The 18,782-nt window shown below is 44.7% G+C and overlaps 1 protein-coding gene across 2 annotated transcripts in view; it reads right to left on the reverse strand.

Moving 5' to 3' along the window:
• Positions 1-1,923: 1,923 nt before the first annotated feature.
• CENPL (centromere protein L) overlaps positions 1,924-18,782 on the reverse strand; it is a 32,487-nt gene continuing 15,628 nt past the window's right edge. The window contains exons 1-5 of one of the 2 annotated variants that reach the window (XM_077277809.1): positions 18,649-18,772; positions 16,848-17,021; positions 16,272-16,523; positions 6,724-7,266; positions 1,924-3,331 (exon numbers count right to left, since the gene is read on the reverse strand). In XM_077277809.1, coding sequence (XP_077133924.1) covers positions 3,257-3,331; positions 6,724-7,266; positions 16,272-16,523; positions 16,848-17,018 — 1,041 coding nt within the window. In that variant the 5' untranslated portion in view covers positions 17,019-17,021; positions 18,649-18,772 and the 3' untranslated portion in view covers positions 1,924-3,256. Of the gene's footprint in view, positions 3,332-6,723; positions 7,267-16,271; positions 16,524-16,847; positions 17,022-18,648; positions 18,773-18,782 lie in introns of those variants that run through there. The other variant, XM_077277810.1, reaches the window with a different exon arrangement.

An 18,782-nucleotide genomic window follows, 5' to 3' on the forward strand; every position in this document is an offset into this window, starting at 1 on the left:
AAGTGCTGTCCTCTGCCGTCTCCAACAGCCTCAGGGAGAATACACAGACGTGACAAGAACTACATTAAAAAAGGGGCATTTCGTATCTATGTGACAGCGATCAGCAAGTCATCATTTAGCCTTGCCAAAACTGGGACAAACCCTTTAAAGCACAGGGTGAGGGACGGCACTTATATGGAAATGTATTTTTATATAGAAGGTGCATGAAATGTGATGACTCCAATTATCTGCTTGCACGGTCTACACAAGCATGCATTGCATTAAGTCTTTTTACGTAGCATCTAAAGTCTTTTTTTTGTGTATATTTCATATTTATTTGCAGCAAATATGTACAAACTTTGAATTTTCAAATAAAAAAAAAACAAAAAACCCCAACCTGTGTGGATGTGTTATACATCACATATCAGATGTGAAGCCTGATGCTCTTCACACACAATCGGTATAGTGAAAAGTGTTTGTAGAGATAACATACAAAGGAGAGCAACTGATAGAAGTAAGGGTACCTTTACACAGTGCAATTTTGATCGCTACGACGGCACGATTCGTGACGTTGCAGCGTCGTATGATTATCGCTCCAGCGTCGTAGACTGCGGTCACACGTTGCAATACACAGCGCTGGAGCGATAATTTCATGACGTATTTGCGATGTAGAAGCCGTTGGTTACTGTGCGCACATCGTATACAACCTGTGTCACACGATGCAATCATGCCGCCACAGCGGGACACTAGACGACGAAAGAAAGTTTCAAACGATCTGCTACGACGTACGATTCTCAGCGGGGATCCGGATCGCAGTAGCGTGTCAGACACAACGATATCGTAAATGCATCGCTGGAACGTCACAAATCGTGCCGTCGTAGCGATCAAAATTGCACTGTGTAAAGGTACCCTAAGACATGGAGGACAGCAGATCTAGAGTGTAGATATGGCCTCCAGGGTTAGGCTACTTTCACACATCAGGTTTTCATCGTAAGGCAGGATCTGGCTAATTGTTGAAAAAGCGGATCCGTTGCAAATAGTGGAAAACCTGATGCAACGGATCAGTTTTTTTAGCTGGATCCGTGTTTTTTTTTTTTTTTAAACTTAAATTAACCCGGGGATGGACTTCCTGTTCCGGGGAAAGGAGAGAGCGCGAGAGCGCGCGAGAACAAACTGGATCCGGTGGCTGGATTCGGTGTAATTTCTTCTTGCGTTTCATACGCTTTCCGCCGGACTGAAAACTTTTCTCCATCCGCTGGAAAAGAAATTGTGGACGGATCCGGCAAAAAACAGGTGAAACGTTGGGACATCAGGCACAATCCGGCACTAATGCAACTCTATGGGAAAAAAACTGATCCAGTGGAGAAAAAAAAAAAAAAAAAAAGGGATCAGTTTTTTTTGAAAATTCGCCAGATTGTGCCTTACGCAAAAAACCTGATGTGTGAAAGTAGCCTTAGGCTATGTGCACACGTTCAGGATTTTTCACGTTTTTTCGGCCGTTTTTAGAAAAAAAAAAATGGCATCATGCCCTCAATTCCTTGTGGATTATATCTGACACAATTGGATTGGGTAGTGCCTGGTTTAAAAGGTATTGAAGTAGTAGAATCTAATTTACCATTAGAGATTTTTTTTCTAACTATTCGACACAATGATTTTTTTTTTTTAATAGAATATGGTAGACAAAACAGATACCGTTGCCTTATACCCAGTGCAGGACCTGAGGAGGCTGAGCATGAGTCTCTTTGGTGTCCTTAGAAGGTAAGTGGAGTGTAACTGGCGGACTTCCCCAGCCAGAAAATCTGCTGTGTATTATAGTTGCAACATGATGCATAAATGTGCATAAAACTTCATGTCCCTTCAGCTGAGAATATCTGCAGCTTCAATACACGATCTCCAGCACATCAACTGATGCAAAAGTCAGACCCTCGTAGCTTGCAAAACATGTCCATATGCCAAAGTTTATTGTAAGAAACCCATGTTTAATGACATGTTTTATCCCAGGACAGAACAGAGAAGTTAAAAAGAAGCAGTCAGTCAGCTATTATGTACCTTACAAAGGAGGTGATTGAATGACAGTCTGCTCCAGAACTTTTGTCTTAGCAAATAAACAAAATAAAAAACCAATATGCTAATATGCTAGTCTTGGCACTCCTGCTGATCAGACACTTAAAGGGGTCATTGCACTCATGTGAGGACTGGAGCCTCTTCAATGTCATCTTTGGATTGATGCTGGGACACACCGGCAAATACTGCACTTTTAGTAGTGGTGGTGAAATGTAAGTTACAAAAAAAAAAGTTTATTTACTAGACCGGACAATAACATACATACAATATTGAATGAATGACAATAGTTTTAAAAAACACAAACTTAAAAGTGCTTTGTCAATTAGCAATGGATCCACGGCCAGTGTCGTAATCACAACGGTAACACATATTGAACAGATTTGGGGTTTATGTATGAAAACTGGGGCAAAGTAAAGCCAGGTTCTAACGAAAATTTTAAAAATTGCCTTTTTTTTTGTAAAAATAAATTTTTTTAATCTGGATTCTAACCAACTTTTTTACATTAACAATGATAAGAGGTCAAATGCATTTTACCAATTTAAAGTCTCCTGTTCAATCTTTAGGAGGGCACTGCTCCCCAGCCTCATGGCCTTCTGCTTGCCAGGGTGCTCTGTGAAAATTGATGGTTCACACGAGAGACATGGTTGAGCCGCCGGAACAAACTGAGTGCTTTCCAAAACAGATAGAGGCATCTTTGCATCGGAGGAGCACTGAGGTGGATCCAGCGATCTGACTGGCTTCGGAGCAGCGCTTACAAGATCTAAAGCAAACAGCTTGTAAGGGCTGCTCTCCTTGTGTAGGAAACCATAATAACATGTAAAATCCCACCTTTCTTGAGAACAGAGGATTGTTCATAAGATATAAATTACAATGTTGCTTGTTTTAATTATTTTACAAGCACTTTTTTTTACCCATTTTAGATCCATTATATTTGAGCTTTTCAGTCTGCTCAGGACTGCAGACTACACTAATAAAACTGGGGTGTAACCGCTGGCTACGGGAGGCAACTGAAATTCCCATAAATAAGTCGTAGTCCAGGTTATACAGCCCCTTTAAGAGACGGCAGGAGGTGGTGACAAGACACAGCAACTACTGCAAGGATCCGTTCTTCATACGCATAAAACATAGAGAAGAGGAGGAGGAGGAGGAAGAGGAGGAGGAAGAGGAGCGCTCTGAATGTTGTGGATAAAGTCTCTGTTGAGAGTCCGCCAGTTTAATACTGGATGTTATTCATCGCCAGCTCGGTGATAAATCCCAGCACTCGTACAAGGAAATCCTTACTGAGGAACTAGGGAGAAAAAGAAAGAGAATTATATTGTGTGATTGAAAGAAGTACAAAAAACAAACTTTTTTTTTTTAATAAAAGGAAAACTTAAGGTCAAGTTATAATAAATAAATAAAAAGTTTGAATCGGAAGAAAAAGTGGTGTCGGCCCTGTGGTTATAAGATGTGCATTACATTGTGCCCTTTATTGCTGGCATTCACCGCTTAGAGTGACCGCTTTGTATAACTAGGTGGGTGTCATCCACATGATCATTTTTTCCAGACCATTAATTATTGCAGCCGTATGCGGATTACCTTGTCAGTTGTACAAAACGGATCTCCTTCTAAAAATAGTGAGAGACCCCGAGTCCCAGATATGCGAGTATCAATAACCGATCCATTGTGCTTCTTTCTGCAAAATGGTCATCCAACTAGACATTCATCGAGAAGGGTCTTGGCTAAGCCCCTGGCTGCCATGGCAGTCCATCGGTATGTGTCATGTACGGTGGCGGTGGGATTGCCACAGGAATGGTCGCGTGACATGATGGCTCAAATCCCGCTGTGACAGATTGACCGCAGTGGTTCGATCATAGCGGTCAGAGCTGCAGATGGTGACAAAACATCTTTAAAAAAAAAAAAATCCATTTCAATTGTCTTCCACATATTTTCATGCCAAAAAGGGACATAAAACTTCTATGGGACCTTGTAAATTTAATGGCATTATAAAATAGTGATCCTCAGATCTACGGCTTCATGTGAGCGGCTTCTTCTGCTCCTTTAGTTCATTACCTATGTAGTAATATGGCTCTTTTTAATCTGTGTATTTATCTATTTATATAAAGTATTTACAGCCTCCACATAGGTCACATAACGAACCACTGCTTATTATACACCCGGGTGTAAGGAGACAAGTGATAATAAGACACCGGGGCTCAATAGGTTGTCTAATAGCCCAGAAGTTGCAGGAAGTCTGGAATTAACAGATAAGTTTGTGTGATGCTCTTCCTCCAGAAAAAGTCAAATTTGAGAGAACGGCACCAACCATATTAACACACGAGCACAGACGCAACACAGTTAATGGCCGACACTTTAAGAAAAAAAAAATAAAAATAATGACCTGATTGGATTCTGACCACAGCTGCCACATAGCAAAACAAAAATAATAGTAATACTACAACATATTATTTATATTATTAGGCTGTGCGGATACATACACCACTCAAATAAATAAAGGTGTATAAAAAGATGCTACACACACTACTGAGCATCATATCCTTGTCTTGAGGCATTTCCACTCAAGTCAGATCAACCTGCTTTTTTGATTTTCCACTTTGATTTTGAGTATCATTCCAAATCCAGACCTCCATGGGATATTAATTTAGATTTACTTTGATCATTTTTATGTTTTATTGTTTTCAACGTATTCCACTATGTAATGAATAAAGATTTGCAACTGGAATATTTCATTCAGTGATATCTAGGATGTGGTATTATAGTGTTCTCTTTACTTTTTGGAGATCTATGTATATATCTAGATATATCTATCTATATATATTTTTGAAGAATATGTGGAGATTTAATGGTAGCTTACAATCCTCCATCAGCATGTGTAGCTGTAACAGGACACCTGGCTCAGCAGGCTGTCCAACCACATCAGCTAGTATCCAAGCTCATACAGGATGACGAACTGTGGCGCCCACACCATGTGACTGATTCATTCAAACTTCCTCTAGTCAAGTATGATTTCATAAGGAGCTTTAATGAGACTAGAGAGTTATCGTAAGTCCTAGCCACACACCGGTTACATTTTCAAGATCTCGGGAACAGGTAGGGCACCTTCCAGGTTCTCGAGCCATTCGAGCACCCCATGTTGGGGAGCTATGCAGAACAACTAGAAGAAGCCAGGTAGAGAAACAGTGTTTGGCCTCCAAGCGGGGAACCGGCTGGTTCGATGGCGAGAGCACTGCCACCCTATGACCTTCTGTTTTGATCCTTCATAGGTTTTGGGAGTTGTAGCTACAAACTCTCAGGTGAGAAGGATAAGGCCCATCCCAGGGGCAGAAAGGAGTGACTGACCAAGGAGTTAAATGCTTGCAGAAGCCAATGTGCTCGCTCTCTTTGTCATGTTTGCTGTTCACTTCTAAAGGGGGTAGTCACGTAGAGTAACGTGCTGTAAGGAACTGGAACCAGCTGGCAGCCCCATGCAGCACAGCACACATGGTCGACCATCAAACCAGTAATTGACATGATTCATCAGCTAATATCTTTTGTTCTTCACCTGTAATTTGCATATCCGACCATTGTATATGTATAACTATTGAATATATAGCGTATAGTTTACTGTAGAGTTACGGTGATTAAATATGTAATTTAACCTTGGGCTGCTCTTATCACGATCGACTAATTGGAAGTTAATGTTCTAAGTTTTGACTTCACATGCTACTGGGGCTGGTTTCTGGACCCATATCCCATAAACATGCCTGGATTATATCTAACAAGGTGGTGGCAGTGAAAGGGGCCTGTCAGGGTTGTGAGCGAGTGTGGTGCCACATCAGTGGCTGCATGGGTCACTTTTTCTCATTCCCCGTGCCTCCCTGGACCGGTGTGGATAGGGGGTGTCTGTGTAAAATCTGTGCCAAGCTGACCTTATATGTCCCCACAGGGTGCTGAACATCACGTTAGTGCAAGTGCGTAGCCAGTACACTGCGTGATCCCTCTGACGTAATAGTGACGCGAAGCGAGGTGTGGGTTCATCACACACACATAAATATATGTTATAAATAATTTATATGTGTGTGATGAACACATCGATATAATATGTAAGTATTATATAATATTTAGCATCCACCTAGAACAAAAAAATAATTAAAAAAGTTACAACATGCTGTGTGCCTGTCCTAGATTTTTGGTTGCAGATTTCACTTTATGAAAGGTAAATGGCAAAATCTGCATCCCAAAATTTTTGTCAACATCCTTGTATAACAAATGTATGACATACGAGCAGTACCCCAAAACACAATGTCTGCAAATTGAGATTCTGGTTTGGCTTTTATCCTACGTCATGTGACAAGGCTCGTTAAAGGGTCAACATTGACTTTTAGGATTGCTACTTCCTATAGGTGGCGCTAGAGTTCTAGTCCTCTTCCTCTCTGAAGACATAATTCACATGAGCTGTAATTGTGAATCGTGTCCACGTAGTTTGCCAGTCCGGGATACCAGTGCTTCCTTTCTTTTACATCGTGTTTTAGAATATTGAGATTCTGCTTTGGCTATTATCCTAAGTCATGTGACAAGGCTCGTTAAAGGGTCGACATTGACTGTTAGGATTGCTACTTCCAATAGGTGGCACTAGAGTTCTAGTCCTCTTCCTCTCTGAAGAGACAATTAGAATATACACAAGAAATGGGAACCACTCACCTTCACTTTTCCTTCTCGATGTGCTGATGCCACAGATGCCGTCACCTTGACAAGATGGGTGACTGTTAAGTGAATTTTAAAGTGTCTGAAGAAATGTGAACAGAGACATTGGAATAAATGTTCCACCTCCTCCAGTGTGACCTCGTCTTGTGATTTGTGAATATCGTTCCATAAGGTTTTCAAGTCCTCCGTTTTGATGCCGTAAGTAATAGTCAAGTGAGGCTCAACTGGCAAAGAAAAAATGAGCTCTGTGTTCCTCATGCGCCCGTGCACTTCACACCCGGTCCACATAGCTGCAAACCACGCAAGGTCCTGAGAATTGATCAGCAGTTTACCAAAGCAACAGTCAAAGTTTATTTGGAACCAGGTCCCCACTAGAGCGGTGATGGTCTCTGCGCCATTATACAGGAAAAGTGGCAGGCACGTAAATGTCTCTGGTATCCCCTCCAATACATCATCTTCTGCGTACGTCCCGCAAAACCAACCTGTCCACACTATCCGGTCCTGTGCGCCTGCCCTGGTGAGTGGTGGCTTAGACGAAATCTTTGGTGAGAACAAGAAAAGAGAAGAATGCAATAATATTTAGCAGTTTTTTTTTTAATCTTTGTACTTAAACATGCAAAATTAAGTTTTTTAAATAGATTAGACTCAGCATATACAGAGAATGTAATCACTTTATGACAGAATCTGACCTTTGAAACTCCCACTGAGACTGAATTATTATTTTTATTTATATAGCACCATTAATTCCATGGTGCTGTACATGAGACGGGGTTACATCAAAATACAAATATCACTCGCACTATACAAACTAACAATGACAGACTGATACAGAGGGGCGAGGACCCTGCCCTTGCGGGCTTACATTCTACAGGATGGTGGGGAAGGAGACAGTAGGTCGGGGGTTGCAGTAGCTCTGATGGTGTTGAGGTGGCCGTGTGGTCATTACAGGCTGTAGGCTTTCCTGAAGAGATGGGTTTTCACGTTTCTTTTGAAGGATCCAAACGTGGTGGATAACCGGACGTGTTGGGGCACAGAATTCCACCAGAGGATGGGGGACATTCGGGAGAAGTCTTGGAGGCGATTAGGTGAGGAGCGAATAAGACTGGAGGAGAGAAGGAGGTCTTGGGAGGATCAGAGATTACGTGAGGGAAGATATTCAGAGATTAGTTTGGAAATATACGGAGGAGAAAGGTTATGGATGGCTTTGTAGGTCAGTGTTCGAAGTTTAAACTGGATATGCTGGGAAATTGGGAGCCAGTGAAGAGATTTGCAAAGAGGGGAAGCAGGAGTGTAGCGAGGAGAGAGATTAGTCGGGCAGCAGACATAAGGACGGACTGGAGAGGTGCGAGAGTGTTAGAAGGTAGGCCACAGAGGAGGATGTTGCAGTAGTCGAGGCGGGAGATGATTAGGGCATGCACAAGCATTTTGGTAGAGAGGGGGTTGAGGAAATACGTAAGCTACTTACCGGTAGCTGTGTTTTTCAGGAGCCCATGACAGCACTACGAGAGAGGGGATCCGCCCTTCAGGGACAGGAAACCTACAGACATAAAAGGGCGGTACCTCTCTCCCGCATCAGTTAGTTCCAGAGCATGAGAGGACCCCCTTGGCTAGTAACACAGATACAGCATAACTATGGTACAATTCACCATGTGAGTGAACGCAAGATTTAAAGGAAAACGAAAGTGTTGCGCCATCTGAGAAAGAATAGGGTAGGGAATATAAGGGTGCTGTCATGGGCTCCTGAAAAAACACCGCTACCGGTAAGTAGCTTGCGTATATATTCAGTCGCCATGACAGCACTACGAGAGACTTTCAGAGAAGTAAGAAAGATTTAGGGAGGGACGACTGCTTCAAGCACCCTTCTCCCAAACGTGAGGTCGGAGGAGCCACCCAGATCCAATCTATAGGGTTTAAGAAAGGTAGATGGAGAAGACCATGTGGCCGCCTTACAAATGTCTTCAATCGACACCTCTGATCTCTCCGTCCAGGATGTTGCCACGGCTCGAGTGGAGTGAGCCTTTATACCTTCCGGGATCTCCATGCCACCTGCTGTATAAGCGAGAGAGATCGCCTCCCTGATCCATCTGGCTAGTGTGTTTTTAGATACTCTAAGACCCTTTCTAACTCCCTGGTAAGATATAAATAAGGAGTTCTCTTTTTTTCCAGGTATCTGTAACTGAACTATATTTAAGAAGGCATCTTCTTACATCTAAAGAATGAAATCTATATTCCTAGGATTAGAACAAAACGAAGGTAGGACCACCTCTTGTAACCTATGAAATTTTGAAGCAACTTTTGGAAGATAAAGGGGATCAGGTTTCATAATAACTCTATCCTCCCTAAACTGCATGTATGGCGGTTGTCTAGATAATGCTTGTAGATCACTAACCCTTCTTGCGGACGTGAGTGCAACTAAAAGGGCTGTTTTAACCGACCGAATTTTTATTGGGATAGTATCAATAGGCTCGAATGGGGCTTGCGTTAAAGCTGAAGAGTACAAGATTTAGGTCCCATGGAACTATTTTTTGTTTAATGACTGGTCTGGATCTAGTAACCGCTTTAAAGAACCTGGATATCCAGTGATTGCTGGCTAAGTTAGAATTGTATAGCGCCCCCAGAGCCGGACACTTGAACTCCGAGTGCTTGTGGCTAAACCCATTTCTAGGCCCCTTTGTAAAAATTCTAAAATTTGATTAATACAAGGTTTCTGGTCAATCTGCGCTCCTGAACTTGATAGAATTTTTTTCCAAACCCTGACAAATGTTTGTCGTGGAGGTTTTCCTACTCTTTAGAAGTGTATTTACAAGATCTCGAGAAAACCCTTTCCCCCTTAGTAGCGACCTCTCAAATTCCACACTGCTACGTGTAAATTGGCTACTCGTGGATGGAGAACTGGGCCCTGGGAGAGGAGATCTGGTAATTCTGGAAGAATCCATGGTTGGGTAATAGACATCTTCCTCAGCCAAGGAAACCACGACCTCCTGGGCCAGAACGGGGCTATCAGGATTACTCGGGCCCTGTCTTCCCGTATTTTCCTCAGAACTATAGGAATTAGGTTTAGAGGGGGAAAGGCATAAGCGAGACTAAAGCGCCAAGAGATTAGAAGAGCGTCCATTGCATACGGGTTGTCCCTTGGATTTAAGGAACAGAATTGGTGTAGTTTTCTGTTTCCTCGGTTGGCAAAAAGATCTATTTCTGGACATCCCCATAGCACGATCTGATTGAAGATGGCCCGATTTAGTGACCAGTCCCCTTGTCTGAGTTTGTTGCGGCTTAGATAGTCGGCCATGGTACTGAGCTTTCCCCTTATGTGAAGAGCTGTAAGAGAAAGTGGGTGATTCGCGACCATCTGAAAAATACGATCCACAACCTCCATTAATGAACCAGGCTACGGTTACCTGGTTGTCTGAAAACAGCCCGACGTGTCGACCCTGTAGGGGTATAAGAAAACTATTTAACGCGCGCTCTCCCGCTAACAATTCTTTTAGATTGGAGGATGAGTTTTGTTCAGACTGGGACCACAGTCCCTGGACCCAATTATTTTCCAAGTGTGCCCCCAACCCTTGGGGCTAGCATCAGTAGTAGTAGTTATTATCCGTGTTATATGATTTGTCCAGGGAACCCCTCTACGAAGATTTGGTATGTGCGTCCACCAATTTAATGAATGAATAGTTTCAACAGACAGTGAAAATTTACTTTCTAGATTAGCTCCTAGCCGCCGAGAATTATGTAGGACATCCTACTGCAGTGTTCTGGTGTGATACTGAGACCAGAGAACCGCCGGAATACAAGATGTAAGTGAACCCAGAAGTGACATCGCTCCTCTTACGGAGACTAATGGATTGCTAATCATTCTGGTGGCCAGCCGTTGAATACTATCCACTTTTGAATCCGGCAGGCTACATTCCTGCTGACTAGAGTCTATGACAAGACCCCAAAATTCCTGTGATTTTAAGGGCTGCAAACGAGATTTTTTGAGATTAATGATCCACCCTAATCTGTGCAACGCCGTTATCACCTTCCCCAATTGGTCTTTACAATGTGATTCTGAATGTCCCACAATCAATAAATCATCTAGGTAGGGAATTATTAATATGTTCTGTTCGTGAAGGTGCACCATAACCTCTACCATGATTTTAGTAAATACACGGGGTGCAACTGCAACACCAAAGGGAAGTGCCTGATATTGAAAGTGTTCTACTGTGCCGGCAAGTGAAACCGCCACCCTAAGAAACCGTTGATGATCTACATGTATTGGGACATGATAATAGGCGTCTTTTAGATCTAAGACAACCATGAAGCAATTGCTAAACAGAAGCTTTATTGCCGTCTTTACAGACTCCATTTTGAAGGATGGGACCAGCAAAAATGTATTCAGGCCTTTTAAGTTGATGATGGTACGACATGATCCATGATATGATATGATCCATCAGGCTAAAAGTCTACCCCCCCACCTGGTCCGCCAGTCATTGTGGCTTTTTAAAGTCCCGAGAGGAATTAAACATATATCCTCTACCTCTTCTCCTGTAGCTGTCATGTCTGGTTGATTCTCTGTTTGAATCTCTGTTTGATCTTCTGCGGTTAGACCATCCTCTGTTGTACTCCCGTCTATAAAAGGGCCTTCTTAAGAAAGGAAATCGCTTTTTATTGTCTCCCGCCTTTTCTAATAGTTCATCCAGAACTGTTCCAAACAAATTAGCTCCTTCACAGGGAATGCTACACAGTTTTGATCTGACCTGTAAATCTCCTGGCCAACATTTAATCCACAGCGCTCTACGGGCTGCGTTGGATAGGGCCGAGGATCTGGCAGCCAATTTAACAGAATCCACCAACGCATCTGAAAGAAATGCTGCTGCATCCTGAATTATAGGTATGGAAGACAAAATCTCATTTCTGGAAACTTTATTTTTGAGTTGATCCTCTAGGTGACCCAGCCACACCATTAACGACCGAGCTGTGCAAGTGGCTGCATTTGCCGGCCTCAGGGAACCTGCTGATGTTTCCCAAGCACCCTTAAGACGTCGGCTTTTCTATCTAGTGGGTCCTTTAAATTTACCAAATCTTCGAATGGAAGAGAGTTTTTTTTTTGCACGCCTTGGCCACTGCTGCATCTAGCTTCGGGGCCTTGTCCCATGAGGATGAAGGCTCCTCCTCAAACGGATACCTTCTTTTGAACGCTTGTGGAAGTGAACCCTTCCTTTCGGGTTTTTTCCACTCCCTTGTAATCAGTGTCTTTATCTTATCCACTACTGGAAAAGACCTTCGGGATTTCCGATCTATAACATTATGTCTTGAATGGAGCATTCTGACTGGGTCTCCTCAATCCCCATTGTGTTGTTGACTGCTTTAACTAAGTGGTTAACCCTATCGAGTGATAGACAGGCCTGGCCGGATTCTATGTCCCCCGATGAGGGGGATGATGGGAGGGAATCTGAACTCAGTTCACCCGAGTCCGAACCTATATCTGAGATAGGGGATGTAACTTCCTTCCTCTTTTTGGCATCCGTTTTCTGAGACCTGGATTTTATAGAACCTCTGACTTCTTGTCTAACCATCTCTCTTAGCAAAGAGGTAAGGTCAGGGGCCTCTTCCTCAATTAAGTGTTGTATGCAGGATCTACATAATCTCCTTGTATGACCATCTGGGAGTGGTTCCCCACACTCGGCACACTCCCTATGTTTGGCCTTGGTAAGCCATTTTCTCCCCTAGTAAGGAGAGAGGGAATATAAGGAGGAATAACAATCAGTAAGTGAACTTCCACGTAGATCACTTACCCAGCCCTGCAGTGAGTGGTACCGTAGTTGGGGGGTCCTTCCTAGCTGGTGATTCTTTACGGCTTGAGGACTTGCTTGATTTTGACTTTTGAGTCTCCTTAGCTCCACCAGCGTGACTACCGCCACTAGAACGCCGCTGGGAGATCACCTGAGACTCTTCCGAATCCTGAAGCTGCTGTTGCTGCTGCTTGTCCAGCTGCGTTGCTCCCTCTGACGATTCCATTCTGAGAATGGGTTCGGAGCACTTTGCAGCTTCCTCCAATACTTTAAATACCCCCACGGTACCGCCCCCGGATGGGGGTTAGCAGGAACTCCAGGTGGCCTGCCCGGTACCATTAACTGAAGGGACGTGTTCTCCCCCTTCAGGGCCACGCCTCTGCCGCCGGCCAGTGAGACCCCCGCCCCCCTGGGTCCAAGCCCCGTTCGGATGTCGGAGTGCCGCCATCGGCAGTAACGGCGCTTTCTGCGCATGCTCCGCCGCATCATCAGGCCGCGCTGCCCAGTTGCATTATCCGGACACGCCCCTTCCGGTTGCGACTGCGGCTTTGCAAGCCGACACGCGACCGAGGACGCCAGCACTGCCCAGACCGACGCGCACGCCCCCAGCAAGCAGCGGACAGATCCCAAAGGCCCCAGCAGGCGCGGTCCCCGAGGAGAGCCCCATACTCACCCGGTACGCGCGACGATGGACCACATCGGAAACCAGCCCTTTTAAACCTCAGGCTGCTTCCTCCTGCTATCACCGACACCAGACAGTTCCCCTGCGGTGTGGTGCTTCCAGCAACCGGACCAGGCCGAGGTAGGGAACCTCCGCTACCTGCATCGGTCTGTCAGCAGTGGGATACTTTCTTTTTCTTCGACCTTCTTCTTAGGGCCTGCCTGAAGAGGTTCCCCTGTCAGGGACAGGAAACCAACTGATGCGGGAGAGAGGTACCGCCCTTTTATGTCTGTAGGTTTCCTGTCCCTGAAGGGCGGATCCCCTCTCTCGTAGTGCTGTCACGGCGACTGAATAAAGAACAGATTCTGGAAATATTTTTGAGGTGGAGGCGACAGGAGGTGGCGAGAGCTTGGATGTGCGGTTTGAAGGACAGGGCCGAAGCAAGGGTTACTCCGAGGCAACGGATTTTGGGGACAGGGGAAAGTGTGATTTCATTGATCAGATAGGGAAGATATGCGAGATGGAGGAAAGATAATTAGTTCAGATTTGTCCATATTGAGCTTGAGGAAGCGAGAGGAGAAAAGGAGGATATGGCTGATAGACACTCTGGGATTCTGTAGAGCAGAGAGGTGACATCTGGGCCAGAGAGGTAGATCTGAGTGTCATCGGCATATAGATGGTACTGGAAACCATAGGACCTTATGCGTTGTCCTAGGCCAAGTGTATAGATTGAGAAGAGTAAGGGCCCTAAGAGAGCCTTCAGGGACTCCAACAGAGAGGGGGCAAGATGAAGAGGTGGTATGGGAGTATGAAACTCTAAATGTGCGGTTGGTGAGGTATGAGATCCAGGATAGGGCGAGGTCTCTGACACCAAAGGAAGAGAGGATCTGTAGTAGGAGGCAGTGGTCATCTGTGTCGAAGGCAGAGGACAGGTCTAGAAGGAGGAGTATAGAGAATTGTCCCTTAGCTTTGGCTGTAAGTCATTAGTAATTTTGGTCAGGGCAGTCTCAGTGGAATAGTGGGGACAGAAGCCAGATTTCTTGAAGAGAGAGTTAGATGCAAAGTGAGAGGAGGGTTGAGTGTGGATGTGTTGCTCAAGGAGTTTGGAAGCAAATGGGAGCAAAGATATGGGTCGATAGCTGGACATAGCGCTTGGGTCAAGGGATGGCTTTTTGAGGATAGGTGTGATTGTGGCATGTTTGAAAGCAGAGGGGAAGGTACCAGAAGTTAGTGATAGGTTGAAGAAATGGGTTAGGGATGGGATTGGTGGGATGGGGTCAAGTGCACACGTGGTGAGGTGTGATTTGGAGAGATGAGCAAGCTCCCCTTCAGTAATTTTGGAGAGGGAGGTAATGGGGTTAGGGCATTGAAGAGAACATAGCGTCAAATCAAAGTTGCCCCCTGGAGAAGCAGCAAGGGCGAAACCCTCAGTCGGACAGGATGAGTGTATAGATTTGTTTTCAGAAATTGGATTATACTAAGGTGTCGACTATCCTATGGGCATGGTAATTGCAATGATATTGGCTATTCTGACTTTTAGATAATCATGTCATTTATTTGTAAGTAAACATCTTAAGTATTGAGGACAACTGCCAAGTGTAAAACCGCAATGGAACATTTATCCTTATGAATGCTGCCATGAATGACACCATTCATACTGTGATTGTGTTGAACGGCTCTAATTTTGGTGATAACATTGCGTCTGCACATATATCCTGGGACATATACACCACTTGCAGGTGTCACGCATGAGTCCCAGCAGACATGTGCTGCACAACGTCAGCTGCTTTCAACCCTTTAACTGATTTCCCCTGCACCCTGGACCACCGGAGCTGTGATGCAGTGGATCATCAGAGAGCCCACGTGCAAGGTAAACCAGAAAGGGACACTAATCTAAACTGCAGCCACATGGTTCAAAAGATTGGTGATACTCCAAGAATTTGGACCCAAATGAATCAAAAACAGATTTTTCTCAAGATGGTGTGGGGTACCTACACCAAAGTGATATATTTGCAATATTCCATTGTTTTATGGGAATGGAATATCCCCTTTAACAAGCACTATGTATGACATAAATGACTAGCAATGAGGGTGGTGAGAAGCACAAGACACGTAGTATGCATCTGTAATGGCATTGAATTTTCAGTCTCAGTAAACAATAAATAATAATTATACTACGTACAATGAAAAGGTATGAATATTTCTAATAAGCTTTAAGCATCAGGATTTTTATGCAGTTTTCAAAATCTTTGCTTGCTGCTGTCACTCAAAAGAAACCTTCGTGGTTTACGTTAGGTGGATACAAATCGGAATAAAAATGCTACAAAATAGTGGCACTGATTAAAATGATACATCGGATATGCCTTGTGTTCTTCACAGAGGGCTGAGAATGAGATCTGTACGATATGTGGGCCGACACGTCTGTCACGGTCAGAGCACTATGAACTGTATATTTCAGGTCATTAGACCAACCGCCGGTTCATGCATCAGGTAGAGCAACACATGGATGTGCAAATGTATGGAAGAACGGACGTGCGAATGTATGGAAGGATGGACGTGCGACACATGGACGTCTGAATGGATGGACGTGCGAATGTATGGAAGGATGGACGTGCGACACATGGACGTCTGAATGTATGGATGGATGGACGTGCGAATGTATGGAAGGATGGGTGTGCGACACATGGACGTGTGAATGTATGGAAGGATGTGCGACACATGGACGTGTGAATGGATGGAAGGATGGGTGTGTGACATATTGATGTGTGAATGTATGGAAGGATGGATGTGCGACACATGGATGTGTGAATGTATGCAGTGCGGAGCCAGTTTGTATTTTTGGTCTCCATGCAATATTGGCAAATAACAGGGTCGTCCAGAACAGATCGCTTCTGTATCAGGAGATGAGCGTGGTCGACTATGTCGGGTCTACTTGCACTCGCCGGGACACATGCAGAATTGTCCTATTCATTAGAATAAGATGTGAACCTTACCTGCTGATCGTGCACGTGTCCCAGGAGGTGCATGTAGATGTGACGCCATCGACCCCGCTCATCCCCTGCTGCAGAAGTGATCTGTGCCAGACAGCCCTTTCACGTTAGCTACAATCTCACCTGTATAAGTAATGCAAGTGGATCGCTGTCCTTTCCCTTGAGTCCAGGTAAAGAGGAAAACGTGGCCTTTAGGTTCAGATCCGAGCCTAAGTCAATGGCGAGACCCTTCTGTTTCTCGGCAGCTATGTAAGCAGACAGATGCCTGGAATACTCCTTCAGTCGGGTGTATGAGAACTTATACATTGGGGTCACGCTGTACAGACTCCATTGTTTTTGGGTGAGTAAAGCAGCCTTTGCCGGGTCAAGTGTCTCCTGAAATTGCAAATAATTTACACATCAGCTCTAGGTAGATCTGTAAATTGGGCAGTCCGCTTGCTTGGCCATTAGAAATGATAGTATAGGGCGGCGCAACATATGGCACCATTCTAAAGACCGTTCTAGGCCAAGAAATGGGATCGGCATCGTTCAGATTGCACTGTGCAATACGACTCGGCCTTATTATGGATCCATATCCTTCCTGGAGAGATCGTACTACCTATATAGCTCGGTAATGGATTCCATATGATGGTATTGGAGCTTGTCCTATGCTTGAGGTATAAGTCACTACTGTATAATGAGTAAAAAAAATAAGAGTACCTCTAAGGGCGTGCTCTGTGGGATTTTTCTTTTAGACAAACTTCGAAGGGCAGAGCGTCGACGTGTAGAGGCTAAACTTCCGGGAGGGTACCTGGAGCTGTGAAAATGGCTGCTCCTCTGTGACGATGACCTACTTTCGGGGGTAGACACCCCGTTTGTAGGAGTTTGCATATCCTAAAAAAAAAAACACCACTTATTGTATATAACACACTGATGGCGAAGGGGATCGAGTCATCAGATTAGATGCATCAGAGTGTGCAAGTCTAATAATGATGGAGCAGTTTTTGATGGACGTATAGAAGTCAATTGTGTGGAGAGTCCGAAGAACTTGGATAAAGAATGCAAAGACTGAAATGATAATATCCTAAGGGTGTAAAAGTGCAGTTTTCAGAAAATCGTAGTGAAGTACCCGACACTATTTCATCGAGTGACACATTTGTAATGCAGCTCAGTGTGATCAGACTGTAAATTGTGCTTAGAAGGTTCCCCCCAACCTTAAAAGTAATGACCTATCCATGTGACAGGTGATAACTGTCCAATCAGTGGGGGTCTGGCCGCTAGGACCCCACAAACTCCAAAACCAGGATGGAGTGGTGACCACATATGACAGAGCGATACACAAGTGCACACACAGACACCACTCCGTTCCGATGGAGGATTTCAGAACCGGAGTTTGGACCCCAACTAATGTAGGAGATAGCTTTCAATAATGGGAATAACCTTTTAAAGTGACTGTAGTCACTCACCTAAGGGGACTCATTCCTTATATACCTGCATTACCGCTTAAAGGGGTTATCGGACGCCGTGCAGCAGTACCGATGACTTTAAGACTCCGCAAACACCAGCACAATTGTCCTGTTCATTACAGGTGTACGATATCCATCGATCGTGGATGCCGTAGGGTCTTAATGTATCGGCAACGCTCACCTCTGATGCAGATGTAACACCGGATTACCCCTTTAAGCCACTGATTGGCTGCAGCGCTCACATAAGTCACATCACCAAGCAGGTAAATAAACACAAGACCCAGGAAAGGAAGCCTGGAGGGTTACACTGCAGGGCATGGAACAGGTCAGTGTTGTCTTTATCAACTCACATTTTATAAAGGGGCTCTCCGATGAAAACAAGGTTTAACCCTTCCAGAGGAGAGGTGAGAACTTACTGATTTGGCAGCGGTCCGACAGCCGAGACCTGCTCAGATCGGGGAGTTATCCTGGACTTACAGTGTCTGACTAGGGAAAACAAGTTATCGCCCATCCACAGGGGGACTCGCGCTAATCGGCAACTGTCATCCAGCAATGCAGATGCCCCCCCTATACCTCCATTCATTATCTAGGGGGACAGTCAATAAAAAAAACAAACAAGTGCAGCCCCCTAGAGAATGGATAGGCGAGCTTCTGCACTGCGCTGATCCATTGTGAAATGAGGATAAAAGTTGCCAGTTTTGCAGATTAGCGCGAGTCCCCTGTGGATCGGCGATGACTTGTTTTGTCTGGACAGCCCCTTTAAGTCGAGGATGACTCCTTTAAGAAACAAATAAGCGTAAGGTGTTCTCATCAGTTGCCACAGGCAAAACATCCATCTTCATCTGCATTAGTTTATATAGTGGCAGAACCAAAGAGGCCAATGTAAATGCAAGAGATGCAAATCTGCAAAAAATAATGGGAAAAACGTTTTTTTAGTATTTTTTTTAAATATTTTTAGCAGTTGCATTTGCAGCGACCTCTCTGGGAAAGACACAGTGTCGCCTTCACTCCTCCAGAGCTCCGTACAGGACACGTGTAGTAAATGAGGCCCTTACGCCAGTACGGGAGGAGGAGGAGGCCCCGGCTCTCCTCACCACCACCTCTGCCGCCGCCGCTCACTGTGCACCGGGCGCTGTGCAGTCCTCAGCCTCCATTTTGGCGGTTACACTTTTTCAAAATTTCCCCCGGA

The sequence above is a fragment of the Ranitomeya variabilis genome, chromosome 8 (genome assembly GCF_051348905.1).
Source record: "Ranitomeya variabilis isolate aRanVar5 chromosome 8, aRanVar5.hap1, whole genome shotgun sequence".
NCBI lineage: Eukaryota > Metazoa > Chordata > Amphibia > Anura > Dendrobatidae > Ranitomeya > Ranitomeya variabilis.